Here is a 13840-nt window from a genome sequence, read left to right as displayed (position 1 = left end):
AACGTAAGGCATCCATGACTGCCATAACGTAAGCCGCCGCTGTGCGCGTATACCCATTCCCCGTAGGGAGGAGCAAGCCGCCGCTTAGAGACGAAGCATAAAGTGTCCTCATTCCACATAGGGCAAGCTGGATGAATCCATTTTACCCAGGACGGCCGAAGCGGCGTGGACCAGGGGAGAACTGAACTTTATACTTCACACCACAGTAAGTCTACGTGTCCTCTTCCACATAGGGCAAGCTAGAACTAACTATCTTACCCAGGACTGCCGAAGCAGCGTGGACCAGGGGAGGAACACACTTTTCATAGAAACGTAAGGCATCCATGACTGCCATAGTGCGTAAGCCGCCGCTGTGCGCGTAAACCCGTTCCCCGTAGGGAGGAGTCAAGCCGCCGCTTAGAGACGAAGTATTAAGTGTCCTCTTCCACATAGGGCAAGCTAGAATGAACTATCTTACCCAGGACCGCCGAAGCAGCGTGGACCAGGGGAGAACTGATCTTTATACTTCACACCACAGTATTGAGTAATGTGCCCTCTTCCACATAGGGCAAGCTGGAATGTTCCATTTTACCCAGGACGGCCGAAGCGGCGTGGACCAGTGGAGGACTACACAATCATGAGGTTTGATATCGACTTGTGTGTTTCAATAGGGTACCGATGGTATGTTTTGAACCGATTTGATTTAGCCATTCTGAAGTCATCACTTGGTTGAAGCGCTGAACTAGGGAGGGGCATCGTTTACATATATATTGGTTTTCGCATGCTCTACTAGGTTAATGTCATAGGGTTGGCTATCGAGCATGCCCAAGTGATGACTTGATTGTGTGCTTGCTTGAATTCTTCACATTTCATACCATCGGTTAGTTGTCGAATCATTCCTCGATCATAACCTTCGTTCTTGGTTCATGTATGCTCTCTTCCACATAGGGCAAGCTAGAATTAACTATCTTACCCAGGACCGCCGAAGCAGCGTGGACCAGGGGAGAACTATACTTTGTCTTGTATGCCCTCTTCCACATAGGGCAAGCTAGAATTAACTATCTTACCCAGGACTGCAAAGCAGCGTGGACCAGTGGAGGACTATACTTTGTTCATTACACCACAGTATTAAGTATGGTGTCCTCTTCCACCATAGGGCAAGCTAGAACTAACTATCTTACCCAGGACCGCCGAAGCAGTGTGGACCAGGGGAGGACTATACTTTATACTTCACACACTAGCCATACTGAAGTCATCACTTGGTTGAAGCGCTGAACTACGGCGGGGTAATCGTTTACAGGTTAATATCATATAGCTGCATGCTCATTAGTAGATAATGGAATATTGTATGGCAATATGAGCATGCCCAAGTGATGACTTTGTTTCAAGCTCAACAGGTAGGGTATTGAGTCCTCTTCCACATAGGGCAAGCTAGAATGAACTATCTTACCCAGGACCGCCGGAGCAGCGTGGACCAGTGGAGGACTCTATACTTTATACTTCACACCACAGTATTGAGTACGACTTGCATAAAGCCCCTAATGAGAACCACGAGGGCTCTCTCAATGTAGAACCACGAGGGCTCTAGTACCGATTCTCTCGGTACGGCTTGGTCCGTGTTCCTTTATGCTTGTACTCGCGAAAAGTCTCAACCCGGAGGTCTTGACTTTGTATTGTCATAGTTGGACTACGACGGGGCATCCGACCATTGCTGATCGAACACCCCTGATTCACCATCTTTCGGGTAGGCGGTACGCGTACCTCCGGACGCGGAAGTCTCAACCCGGAGGTCTTGACTTTGATTGTCATAGTTGGACTACGACGGGGCATCCGACCATTGCTGATCGAACACCCCTGATTCACCATCTTTCGGGTAGGCGGTACGCGTACCTCCGGACGCGGAAGTCTCAACCCGGAGGTCTTGACTTTGATTGTCATAGTTGGACTACGACGGGGCATCCGACCATTGCTGATCGAACACCCCTGATTCACCATCTTTCGGGTAGGCGGTGCGCGCACCTCCGACGCGGAAGTCTCAACCCGGAGGTCTTGACTTTGTATTGTCATAGTTGGACTACGACGGGGTATCCGACTCATCGAATACCCCAGAAGCACACCATCTTTCGGGTAGGCGGTACGCGTACCTCCGGACGCGGAAAGTCTCAACCCGGAGGTCTTGACTTTGGTTGTCATAGTTGGACTATGACGGGGCATCCGACCATTGCTGATCGAACACCCCTGTTACACCATCTTTCGGATAGGCGGTGCGCGACACCACCGACGCGGAAAGTCTCAACCCGGAGGTCTTGACTTTGTATTGTTGGATAGTCCTCTTCCACTATAGGGCAAGCTGGAAATATTCCATTTTACCCAGGACTGCCGAGGCAGCGTGGACCAGGGGAGAACTTCACGGAATCTTCAGGCATCCATGATTGCCATAGTGCGTAAGCCGCCGCTGTGTGCGTCAACTCGTTCCCCGTGAGGAGGAGTCTAGCCGCCGCTAAAAGACGAAGCATTAAGTGTCCTCATTCCACTATAGGGCAAGCTAGAATTAACTATCTTACCCAGGACCGCCGAAGCAGCGTGGACCAGGCGAGGACTACTTTATACTTCACACCACAGTATTGAGTACGACTTGCATAAAGCCCCTAATGAGAACCACGAGGGCTCTCTCAATGTAGAACCACGAGGGCTCTAGTACCGATTCTCTCGGTACGGCTTGGTCCGTGTTCCTTTATGCTTGTACTCGCGGAAAGTCTCAACCCGGAGGTCTTGACTTTGATTGTCATAGTTGGACTACGACGGGGAATCCGACCATTGCTGACCGAACACCCCTGATTCATCATCTTTCGGATAGGAGGTGCGCCCACCTCCGACGCGGAAGTCTCAACCCGGAGGTTCGGACTTAGAGTTTTTCCCATTTAAAAGTTTTTCTCTTAGCCATACTGAAGTCATCACTTGGTGAACGATTGAACTAGGGCGGGTTAATCGTTTATAGGTATCATGTGGTTTGCATGCTCTCTTAGGTTAAGGTCATGTGGTTGGCTATCGAGCATGCCCAAGTGATGACTTTGTTTCACGCTTGCTTGATTTCTTCATGATTCCCTGTTATATAGTGTAATCATTCGAGAACAGGGAATCTTTGGTTTTGCTCAACAGGTATTGGATGTCAACTTGGTATCTAGATCGCATTAAGTCTCAACCCTTAGGTTCGGACTTGTATAGTGACATCTTGTTACGGTCTTGAGTCTCAACCCGCAGGTTCGGACTACCTAGTGTTTGATCGAATATAATATGGCAACTTGTGCCTAAGTCTCAACCCGCAGGTTCGGACTTCTGTTTATTTGGCCAATGTATGTATAAGGCAACTTGTGCCTAAGTCTCAACCCGCAGGTTCGGACTTGTGTATTTGTTCGAAGTCATGTATAAGGCAACGTGTGCCTAAGTCTCAACCCGCAGGTTCGGACTTGTTAGTGTTTCGTCAACTTTCATATGGCAACTTGTGCCTAAGTCTCAACCCGCAGGTTCGGACTTGTGTATTTGTTCGAAGTCATGTATAAGGCAACTTGTGCCTAAGTCTCAACCCGCAGGTTCGGACTTGTGTATTTGTTCGAAGTCATGTATAAGGCAACGTGTGCCTAAGTCTCAACCCGCAGGTTCGGACTTGTTAGTGTTACGTCAATTATCATATGGCAACTTGTGCCGAAGTCTCAACCCGCAGGTTCGGACTTCTATAGTGTTTCGTCAATTATCATATGGCAACTTGTGCCGAAGTCTCAACCCGCAGGTTCGGACTTCTGGAAGGATCACTTGGCCACTAATGATCCTTCCGCAGGTTCACCTACGGAAACCTTGTTACGACTTTTACTTCCTCTAAATCATCAAGTTCGGTCAACTTCGATAAAGCAGACGCGGTTCACGAGGATCCAGCGAACGATCATCTCCAAAGACCTCACTAAATAATCCATCGGTAGTAGCGACGGGCGGTGTGTACAAAGGGCAGGGACGTATTCAACGCTGGCTGATGACCAGCACTTACTAGAAGTTCCGAGTTCATATGGACCATTGCAATCCATAATCCCTACTAAGTGAGTATTTGAGTGATTTCCCGTTCCTCTCGGAATAGGAGACACGCTGCTACCCACATTGTAGCACGCGTGTAGCCCAGAACATCTAAGGGCATCACGGACCTGTTATCGCTCGATCTCATTTTGCTAAACACAAATTGTCCTGCTAAGCAGCGTACCGTAAGTGCACTTGCGCACACGAACAGCGAAGGTGTCAGGTCATACTCCACCGAAAGGTCCTAACCCGTTCCAATCGGCATCGACGCATTAACGCTGACTGCGTTCTAGTTAGCATATGTGAGTCACGTTCGTTATCGGAATTAACCAGACAAATCAATCCACGAACTAAGAACGGCCATGCACCACTACCCTTAAATTTGAGAAAGAGCTATTAATCTGTCTCACCTCCATAAGTTCGGACCTGGTAAGTTTTCCCGTGTTGAGTCAAATTGAACCGCAAGCTCCATTTCATTTTTTTTTTTTTTTTCATCAGGGTTCAGAACTGTATTTCTCTTAAAATTCTAAAAAATCATATCACAGTTTACAGAAAGACAATTCCTACTCCCTACACTTGCCCTGTTGGTGCCCCACACGGCATGCACCTACACGGTAGAGCCGTGTGGGGCGGGCTTCTGGCCATCGGGCCGCTAGCTCCTATTTATTTGTCCTGGGACGCATTCCCTTACTACCTTCCACGTCTTAGGTGGCCGCTTTACCGGCTTCGCTGCCGGTTATTCCTTCGCGTCGCCCGTTGCCGAGCATTCCGCTGCCGCCGACGAGCGTTCTCCAGGCCCAGTTCGGCTTGCTGCAGTGTTGCTGCTGTCTGTGTCTGCTGATCAGGCGCCGCGTCATGATGGCGAAGCCTCGCTACATAGAGCGCCATCGTGGCCTCGAACATCCCCGCCGGCAACCGATCGCGCCTCAGCTCCAGGTGTCTGATGTTGGTTTGAAGCTGCCTGGCTCGCCGCCTGAACGCTTCGCGCACGTCGGCATCCATCGCGAGGATGCGGTCCCGCAGCGTAGGATCACGGCCGAACCGGCCCTCTCTCCACCGCTGCCGTCGCGCCTCCCGCTCCGTCGCCCGACGTCTGGCCTCTCGCGTTGTCCGTAGAGCCTCTGCCGCGCTCTCCAGCCTCCAGACGCGCTGCAGCTCCCGGGTGACACTGACCGCTGCCTCTTCCACACGCTCCCAGGCGTCAGGATCGTGCAGCATGTGGTCGAGGAGCGTGTCAGCCGTCACCGGCTGAAGACCGTGTCCCGTGAGGAGCCGTTCACGCACTTCCGCGAACCGCGGGCATTGAAACAGCACGTGCTCTGGTGTTTCGTCGACTCCCGGACAGGCTGAGCAACACGGGGACCGGGTGAACTTCCTGGAATGCAGGTACTCCCTGAAGAAGCCGTGTCCTGTCAGTACCTGCGACAGGTGGAAGCCCACCCGTCCGTGCTTCCGGTTGACCCATCTGTCCACGTCCGGGAGGACTCTGTGGCTCCATCTGATGAATCGGCTTGACGCCACGCCGTCCTGCGCCAACTCATCCCAGCTCTCCTGCCAGTTGCGCATTGTCGCCGCCCTCTCCTCCTTGCGGATCTCTGCTGGGGTGCCGCCGGACTGCTGCTTTCGCTCGTGGCAGCGGTGATCCTCCTTAATAAGCTCGACTATAGGTGGTATACCAGCAACCAACGTAGCCACGTCGTACTTTACGGTCCGGAAGGTGCTCGCGACCATCTTGGCTGCCCGATTCTGCACCCGGTTCAGCAGACGTCTGTTGCTCTGTATACGCGTAGCCTCCCACCAGACCGGGGCCGCGTATCGTAAGATGGACGTCGACACATTAGCGAGGGTCCGACGTCGCACACTGGAAGGGCCGCCATGATTTTTGAGCAGGTGACACAGTGCTCGGTTTATCCTGTTGGCCTTTTCCGTTACCGCCTTCACGTGAAAATTCCAGGATAAGTGATCCTCCACCTGGACACCGAGGTACCTTATATGACGCTTAGAGCGAAGCGTGGAGCCCCCGACACGCACTGGCACCCTCGGATGGCCCTGCCGCAAGCAGCTCACCATCACCATCTCTGTTTTCTCCAAGGCTAGGGACAGCTGGTGGTCCGCCATCCACCGCCGTACTGTGTTAATCGCCCGGGTCGCCAGCGTCGAAGATTCTCTCGGGGTCCTGCCTGGCACCAGCAAGACGATATCATCGGCGAACCCCACTATCTCCGCTCCCGGTGGCAGCTCCAATCCGAGGACTCCGTCGTACATGGCGTTCCACAGGGTGGGCCCCAAGATGGAGCCCTGTGGAACGCCGGCGGTGACGGGCCTCGAAACATGTCCGGTGTTGGTGGAGTAGTGGAGCACTCGGTCACGAAAATAGCTCCCGATGATGTCCAGCAGCGCCTGAGGAACGCCTTTGGCCTCCAGGGCCCTCCCGATGTTGGTCCATCCTGCCGAGTTGAAGGCGTTTTTGACATCAAGTGCAACCACCATGCAGCACCTGCGGTCGCGTTGGTTGGTGCGCTTAAACGCCATCGCTCGTTGTCCCGCCTTCACCACCTCCTGGATCGCCTCCACCGTCGATCTCCCCTTACGGAAACCGTACTGGCGGGGAGAGAGGCGAGGACCACCTGGCAGTGGGGCCTCCAGGTGATCGTTGAGACGATCCAGGACTATGCGCTCGAACACTTTACCGACAGTGTCGAGCATGCATAGGGGCCGAAAAGATGACGCCTGGCCCGGTGGTTTCCCTGGCTTAGGCAGTAACACCAATCGCTGCGCTTTCCACGCCACCGGGAAGTCTCCGCTGTCCAGCAGCTGCTGGTAAATGCGCCGGAAAGTAGCGGGAGACTCTCGGATTGCCGCCGTGACTGCACCATTGGGGACGCCATCTGGTCCGGGGGCCTTTCGGGGGTTCAGCCTGGCCGCGATCGCTAGGAGTTCCTCGTCGGTGACTGGACGCAGTGGCGGTTCCTCAACGCCCGGCCCTGGTGACTCCGGCCACTCCATGGGGGGGTGCGTGGGAAATAGCTCGTCGACTATGCCTCCCAGTACCTCGGCGTCGCGTTCCTGGGGCAGGCGGGCGCCCTTCACCCACGCCGTCACTATCCGGTACGCGTCCCCCCAAGGGTTGTCCTCTATACTGTCGGCGAGCTCCTCGTTGCAGCGCCGCTTGCTGGCACTGATCGCCTTCCGGAGACGCTTCTTGGTGGCACGGAGGGTCGCCGCGCGCAGCAAACGAAGCGATGGATCCCGCGTGCGTCGGAGAATCGCTTTGGCTCGCCGGCAGCTTTCGCGTAGCTCGGCGATTTCCTCCGTCCACCAAAAGACGTGAGTGCGGTTCCTGGAGTTCATCCGAGGCATCACCTCATCGCACGCGCGCTGCAGCGTGGAGACGAGGGTGGCCGGATCCTGCGCAACCTCGTTGAAGTTCAGCAAGCGGAGCGCCTCCGTGAACAGCTCGGCTGAAAACACCGACGTGTCCCATCGTCGACTCGGCCTCGGGGGTGGTTGGTCTGCTCTAACCGGACGGCGCGTTGGTGCTGCGGGGATGCCCACGGTGTAGAACAGCGGCTGATGGTCGCTCGCTGTGTAATCCTGCAGGACGACCCAGTCCTCCCCGCCCGCGATGCTCCTGGACGCCAGACTGATATCATTCACCACCGGGGGGGCAACGGCACTCCCCGTGAAGGTCGGTGTCCGTCCGCGGTTCAGCACCCGTAATGATAACAGCTCCGCAAGGGCGATGATTTCGTGTCCCCGGTTGTTGGTGGATTGGCGGCCCCACTCGACCGCGGCCGCGTTGAAATCACCGGCCAGGACCACCCGCTGCCGTCCATGTGCTGCTATCTGCACCGCCTCCATTAGTACCCTGAACCGGGGGAGATCCCAGGATGGTGGGGCGTAACAGCTAATAAAGGTGATGCCGTTCACCTCCACCGCCACCATCCCTTCCGCGACGCTGACCACTCGCTGGATCGGGAATCTCCCCAGTGCGACGACCGCTGTTCTTGTTGCAGGATCAAAGACCCAGTTGCCGTTGTTCGCTGGAACGCGGTGATAGTCGGACAAAAGTGCCACGTCCGCACCACGTTCGCGGGCCAACTGGGTCAATAGATCCTGGGCCATCGCACTCCGTCTTAAATTCTGCTGCAGTACTACGTTGAATTCTGACGGCGGTTCTTGCACTTATCTGTGCCGGTAGCATGCGGTCCTCCGCACACCAGGCACTTCACTGGGTTGCTGCAGCCTGCAGCCTTGTGGCCCTGCCCACCGCACCGACGGCACAGTGCGGAACGGTCTGGACCGGGGCAGGAGCGCGCAATGTGCCCGCGAAGCAGGCAGCGGTGGCAGCGCATCTCTTCAACTGGCCTGGCTGGGGCGAAGTCAACCCAGCAGCTACTGTATCCAAAGACCAGGCGGTTTCCTACCAGCGCGTTGGCAATCCGCCTTGGCAGCCTGACGAACGCCCGCTGATCTCCCTGGTAAAATCGCCGGAGGGTGACACATTCCGCGCTGACCTCCTCGCCGAACTGGTCTGAAATGGCCTTCGCGACATCCTTGCGCTCGGCCAACATGTCTACTCCTTTGAACGTTACCACGGCCGTGTCGAGCCGAAGATGCACCTCACTGCCCTCTGGTGCTGCTGCTCGTACCCGCTCGAACACCGCCTGGGCGTCCACCTTCCTCTTGAGGGTCATGGTCAGGTTATTGGCTGCAGTGCGCTCCCCGCGCTGGACCTTATCCGCGACATCTTCTAGAGCTCGGACCTTGACGAACACGTCCCGGTAGCTAACCCCCGCTGGCGGGCAGACTGTGATGACGTCCGGTCTTCCTTTGGTCAGCGCTGGCCTCGGGGGTCGAGAATCGCCCTGCGGGCGTGTGGCTGGGACTGCTCCTGCTTGCGGCCTAGTCGTTCCATTTCCCACTACCGTCTCGGCGAACGAACGCTTTTCGCTGGGAATCTCAGTCCTCTTGCCCATGTTGGCCTTGGGATTCTCCTTGTTCACCCGAGACTCCTCTCGCTGCTTATTGTAGATCGGGCGACCTTTCTTGTCTACTGTCCGGAAGCCCTCGTCCTGCTGCTGCTGCTGCCTTTGCTGCTGTTGCTGCCCCCCCTGCCGCTGCGACTGCTGCTGCTTCTGCCCCTGCTGCCGCTGTGACTGCTGCTGTGGCTTCGAATGCTGCTGCTGCTGTGCTCGCGGTGGCAGTGACACTGTCTCTTTGACCTCATTCCTGATGCTGCTGCTCAGTTGTTTGGGCTTTGGTTTTTCTCCCATGGCCTCGCGAACCATTTCCCTAATGTTCTTTCGACCCTCTTCCACCAGTTGGGCCTGCTGGATGGCTTGGGCGGCTTGGGCTTCCAGGAGCCTCTCTACCTTGGCCATTAACTCTGCTACCTGGGCTTGCAGTGCCGCGTTTTGCGCCGTCAGGGCCTTGATGGTTTCGGCCATTGCGGCCATTCCAGCGCTCTGCGTGTTATTCTCCGAGGGGTCTTTCCCTCCCGATGCCTCTTGGAGCTGCGGGACCTGCTGCTCCTGAACCAAAGTATTGGTTGCTGCGGGCGTCGATACCATCGAGCAGTTTTCCGCTACCGGGGAAGCCACAGGAGTTGCACTTGACTTCGCCGATGTTTCTAGCTCCTTCTCCACATCTCCGATGAACATTATTAGGTTTTCCTCGAACGGAAGCCTGCTGCTCGAGGAGCGCGCGCGCGGCCGCGGCGTCCGTTGCGGCGGCGGCGTCCGTTCCACCCTTTTCGTCCTAGTTGTTGCGCGTGCAGCTTCCACTTCTGCCGCCTCGGCATTCTCTACCGCCGAGCTGCGGCCCGTGGCTGGGCCAGCTCGCAGTGTCTTTTTCGGTGTCTTGTCAAGCATGGTGATGAGTAGATGGGGGCGGGGGGACTTAGATGGAATGATCGACCCCTACCCCGCTAGACTTCCTACCATTGTCGAAACTCTCTCCGTTGTGACGCTTGCAGTTAGCCAATGCCAGCAATGCTGATGAGATGCAATCGCGAGCCCGCTCACCTAAATCCGGTCGCCTGATGAGATGCAATCGCTAACGCTCACCTATATCCGGTCGCCTGATGATATGCAATAACTAATCTCCTCAATCCGGACGCCTGATGAGATGTAATCTGCAACGCTCAGCCAGGTAAATCCTCTACCCCGCTCGTTCGAATCCGGTCGCCTGGTGAGATGCAATCCGCAACCCCTTTCCACTTGACCGGGCGCTATGGTTTCCCGGGACACTCCTGATGTGGCACCTACAGTTAGGCAATGCCGCTCTCCCGTCGCCTGATGAGCTGCAATCGCCTACCCGCTCGCCTAAATCCGGTCGCCTGATGAGATGCAATCGCTAACCCGCTCTCCTGAATCCGGACGCCTGATGAGATGCAATCTGCAACGCTCGGCCAGATGAATCCGCTACCCCGCTCGTCCGAATCCGGTCGCCTGGTGGGATGCAATCCGCAGCCCCTTTTCCACTTGCCCGGGCGCTATGGTTTCCCAGGACACTCGTCGCCTGATGAGATGCAATCGCCTACCCGCTCACCTGAATCCGGTCGCCTGATGATATGCAATTGCTAACGCTCACCTAAATCCGGTCGCCTGATGAGATGCAATCGCTAACCCGCTCTCCTGAATCCGGACGCCTGATGGGATGCAATCTGCAACGCTCGGCCAGATGAATCCGCTACCCCGCTCGTCCAAGTCCGATCACCTGGTCGGCTGCAATCCGCAACTCCTTTTCCACTTGACCGGGCGCTATGGTTTCCCGGGACACTCCTGATGTGGCGCCTACAAATAGGCAATGCCGCTCTCCGGTCGCCTGATGTGATGCAATCGCGAGCCCGCTCACCTAAATCCGGTCGCCTGATGTGATGCAATCGCTAACCCGCTCTCCTGGATCCTGACGCCTGATGAGATGCAATCTGCAACGCTCGGCCGCTTGACTCCCGTCCCGCGGTGTTTCCGCCACTCAACGCTAGGGGCGCTTTTCGATGGCTGACTCTTAGCGGAGACACCTTCCTGAAACGGTCCAACCGGTTCGCCCGATTCACTCACACACACACATTCGCAGTCGACCGTTGGCTCTTGGCCAGCTGATTTCCTGACCTGCCTCACGCTTTGCACGGCCCTGGTCACTCGCTCTCTCCCCTTAGTCTCTTGTTGCTGAACACTATGGTCTCTCTCTCCTCTTCCCTCCTTCTTCACCCGACAACTATCATTCAAGTGTTGCACACACGCACGCACAATCTACTTTTGGAAGTCTAGACACACTCCTTTCTCTCTCCCCTCTTCCCTCCTTCTTCACCCGACAACTATCATTCAAGTGTTGTACACACGCACTTGTGGGTTCACATAAACGTTCTACTTTTGGCTCAGGGCCAAACCAACCTTTTCGTTCTCTTGTCGCCTCACACTCCTTTCTCTCTCCCCTCTTCCCTCCTTCTTCACCCGACAACTATCATTCAAGCGTTGTACACACGCACGCACAGTCTACTTTTGGAAGTCTAGACACATTCCTTTCTCTCTCCCCTCTTCCTTCCTTCTTCACCCGACAACTATCATTCAGGCGTTGTACACACGCACGCACAATCTACTTTTGGAAGTCTAGACACGGAAAAGTGTTGCACACACGCACGTGCCCGCTCGCACGCACATTCTACTTCTAGCACACGGCCGAACCAAACCAACCTTTTCGTTCTCTTGTCGCCTCACACTCTTTTCTCTCTCCCCTCTTCCCTCCTTCTTCACCCGACAACTATCATTTAAGTGTTGTACACACGCACGTACAATCTACTTTTGGAAGTCTAGACACTTTTCGTTCTCTTGTCGCCGAACACTCCTTTCTCTCCCCTCTTCCCTCCTTCTTCACCCGACAACTATCATTCAAGTGTTGTACACACGCACTTGTGGGTTCACATAAGCGTTCTACTTTTGGCTCAGGGCCAAACCAACCTTTTCGTTCTCTTGTCGCCTCACACTCCTTTCTCTCTCCCCTCTTCCCTCCTTCTTCACCCGACAACTATCATTCAAGCGTTGTACACACGCACGCACAGTCTACTTTTGGAAGTCTAGACACATTCCTTTCTCTCTCCCCTCTTCCTTCCTTCTTCACCCGACAACTATCATTCAGGCGTTGTACACACGCACGCACAATCTACTTTTGGAAGTCTAGACACGAAAAAGTGTTGCACACACGCACGTGCCCGCTCGCATGCACATTCTACTTTTAGCACACGGCCGAACCAAACCAAACTTTCCGTTCTCTTGTCGCCTCACACTCCTTTCTCTCTCCCCTCTTCCCTCCTTCTTCACCCGACAACTATCATTTAAGTGTTGTACACACGCACGTATAATCTACTTTTGGAAGTCTAGACACTTTTCGTTCTCTTGTCGCCGAACACTCCTTTCTCTCCCCTCTTCCCTCCTTCTTCACCCGACAACTATCATTCAAGTGTTGTACACACGCACTTGTGGGTTCACATAAACGTTCTAATTTTGGCTCAGGGCCAAACCAACCTTTTCGTTCTCTTGTCGCCTCACACTCCTTTCTCTCTCCCCTCTTCCCTCCTTCTTCACCCGACAACTATCATTCAAGCGTTGTACACACGCACGCACAGTCTACTTTTGGAAGTCTAGACACGAAAAAGTGTTGCACACACGCACGCGCCCGCTCACATGCACATTCTACTTATAGCACACGGCACAACCGAACCAAACCAAGCTTTTCGTTCTCTTGTCGCCGAACACTCCTTTCTCTCTCCTCTCCTCCCTCCTTCTTCACCCGACAACTATCATTCAAGCGTTGCACACTCGCACGCACAATCTACTTTTGGAAGTCTAGACACGAAAAAGTGTTGCACACACGCACGTGCCCGCTCGCACGCACATTCCACTTTTAGCACACGGCTCAGCCGAACCAAACCATACTTTCCGTTCTCTCTCTCTCTGAACGTTTCGCGTTTTTCTCCCTCTCTTCGGGCCGAAGCCGCGGAGCGAACTCGCTCACTCTCACTTTTCAGGCGTTGAAGTTGCCACTCTTCATTGCCTTACTCTCTTTTCTCTCTCTGCCGTTTTACGCTTTGGAACTTCTCTCTCTCGAAAATTACTCAATTACTCACAATAACTCTCCGTTAGCGGAGCTCGACCTGAACACGTCCGTTCACCACGAGCGCTCGATTGCAACTGCAAGCTCCATTTCATTGTGGTGCCCTTCCGTCAATTCCTTTAAGTTTCAACTTTGCAACCATACTTCCCCCGGAACCTGACTTTGGTTTCCCGGAAGCTACTGAGAGCACCTGGTTGTAGCGTCTCCCAATTGCTAGTTGGCATCGTTTACGGTTAGAACTAGGGCGGTATCTAATCGCCTTCGATCCTCTAACTTTCGTTCTTGATTAAAGAAAGCATCCTTGACAAATGCCTTCGCTTTAGTTAGTCTTACGACGGTCTACGAATTTCACCTCTCGCGCCGTAATACTAGTGTCCCCAACTACTTCTGTTAATCATTACCTCCGGTCTGAGTACAAACCAATGAAAGATTAGACCAAGGTCGTATTCCATTATTCCATGCAAGATTATTCTAGGGCGTTTGGGCACCCTGCTTTAAGCACTCTAATTTGTTCAAGGTAAACGTGAGCGGTCGAGCTCTATGTTACACTTGCACCCGTTGAAGGGCACACCATGACACAGACTTGGTGCCCTACCACACCATTGAGTCGCAACCAGATTCCGACTTGGCCCACCGACCACGGGTTGACCGGGTCGGCGGAGCCGGACTGTGTTGGACAAGTATC

General features: G+C 54.5%; 1 protein-coding gene across 1 annotated transcript; it reads right to left on the bottom strand.

Annotated features, from left to right (window-relative positions):
• Positions 1–8195: 8195 nt before the first annotated feature.
• Positions 8196–9704, bottom strand: LOC131292575 (uncharacterized). The gene has a single exon (XM_058320837.1). The coding sequence runs from the start codon at positions 9702–9704 to the stop codon at positions 8196–8198; it is 1509 nt and encodes a 502-aa protein (XP_058176820.1).
• Positions 9705–13840: the final 4136 nt, after the last annotated feature.

This window comes from Anopheles ziemanni (genome assembly GCF_943734765.1).
Source record: "Anopheles ziemanni chromosome X unlocalized genomic scaffold, idAnoZiCoDA_A2_x.2 X_unloc_75, whole genome shotgun sequence".
In the NCBI taxonomy this organism is placed as follows: domain Eukaryota; kingdom Metazoa; phylum Arthropoda; class Insecta; order Diptera; family Culicidae; genus Anopheles; species Anopheles ziemanni.
Note: the sequence above shows the minus strand (reverse complement) of the source record. Positions and strands in the feature narration are given on the sequence as shown.

Excerpts from the sequence above, each read along its gene's own strand:
- LOC131292575 (XM_058320837.1), bottom strand. The coding sequence starts at position 9,704 with ATGTTCATCGGAGATGTGGAGAAGGAGCTAGAAACATCGGCGAAGTCA.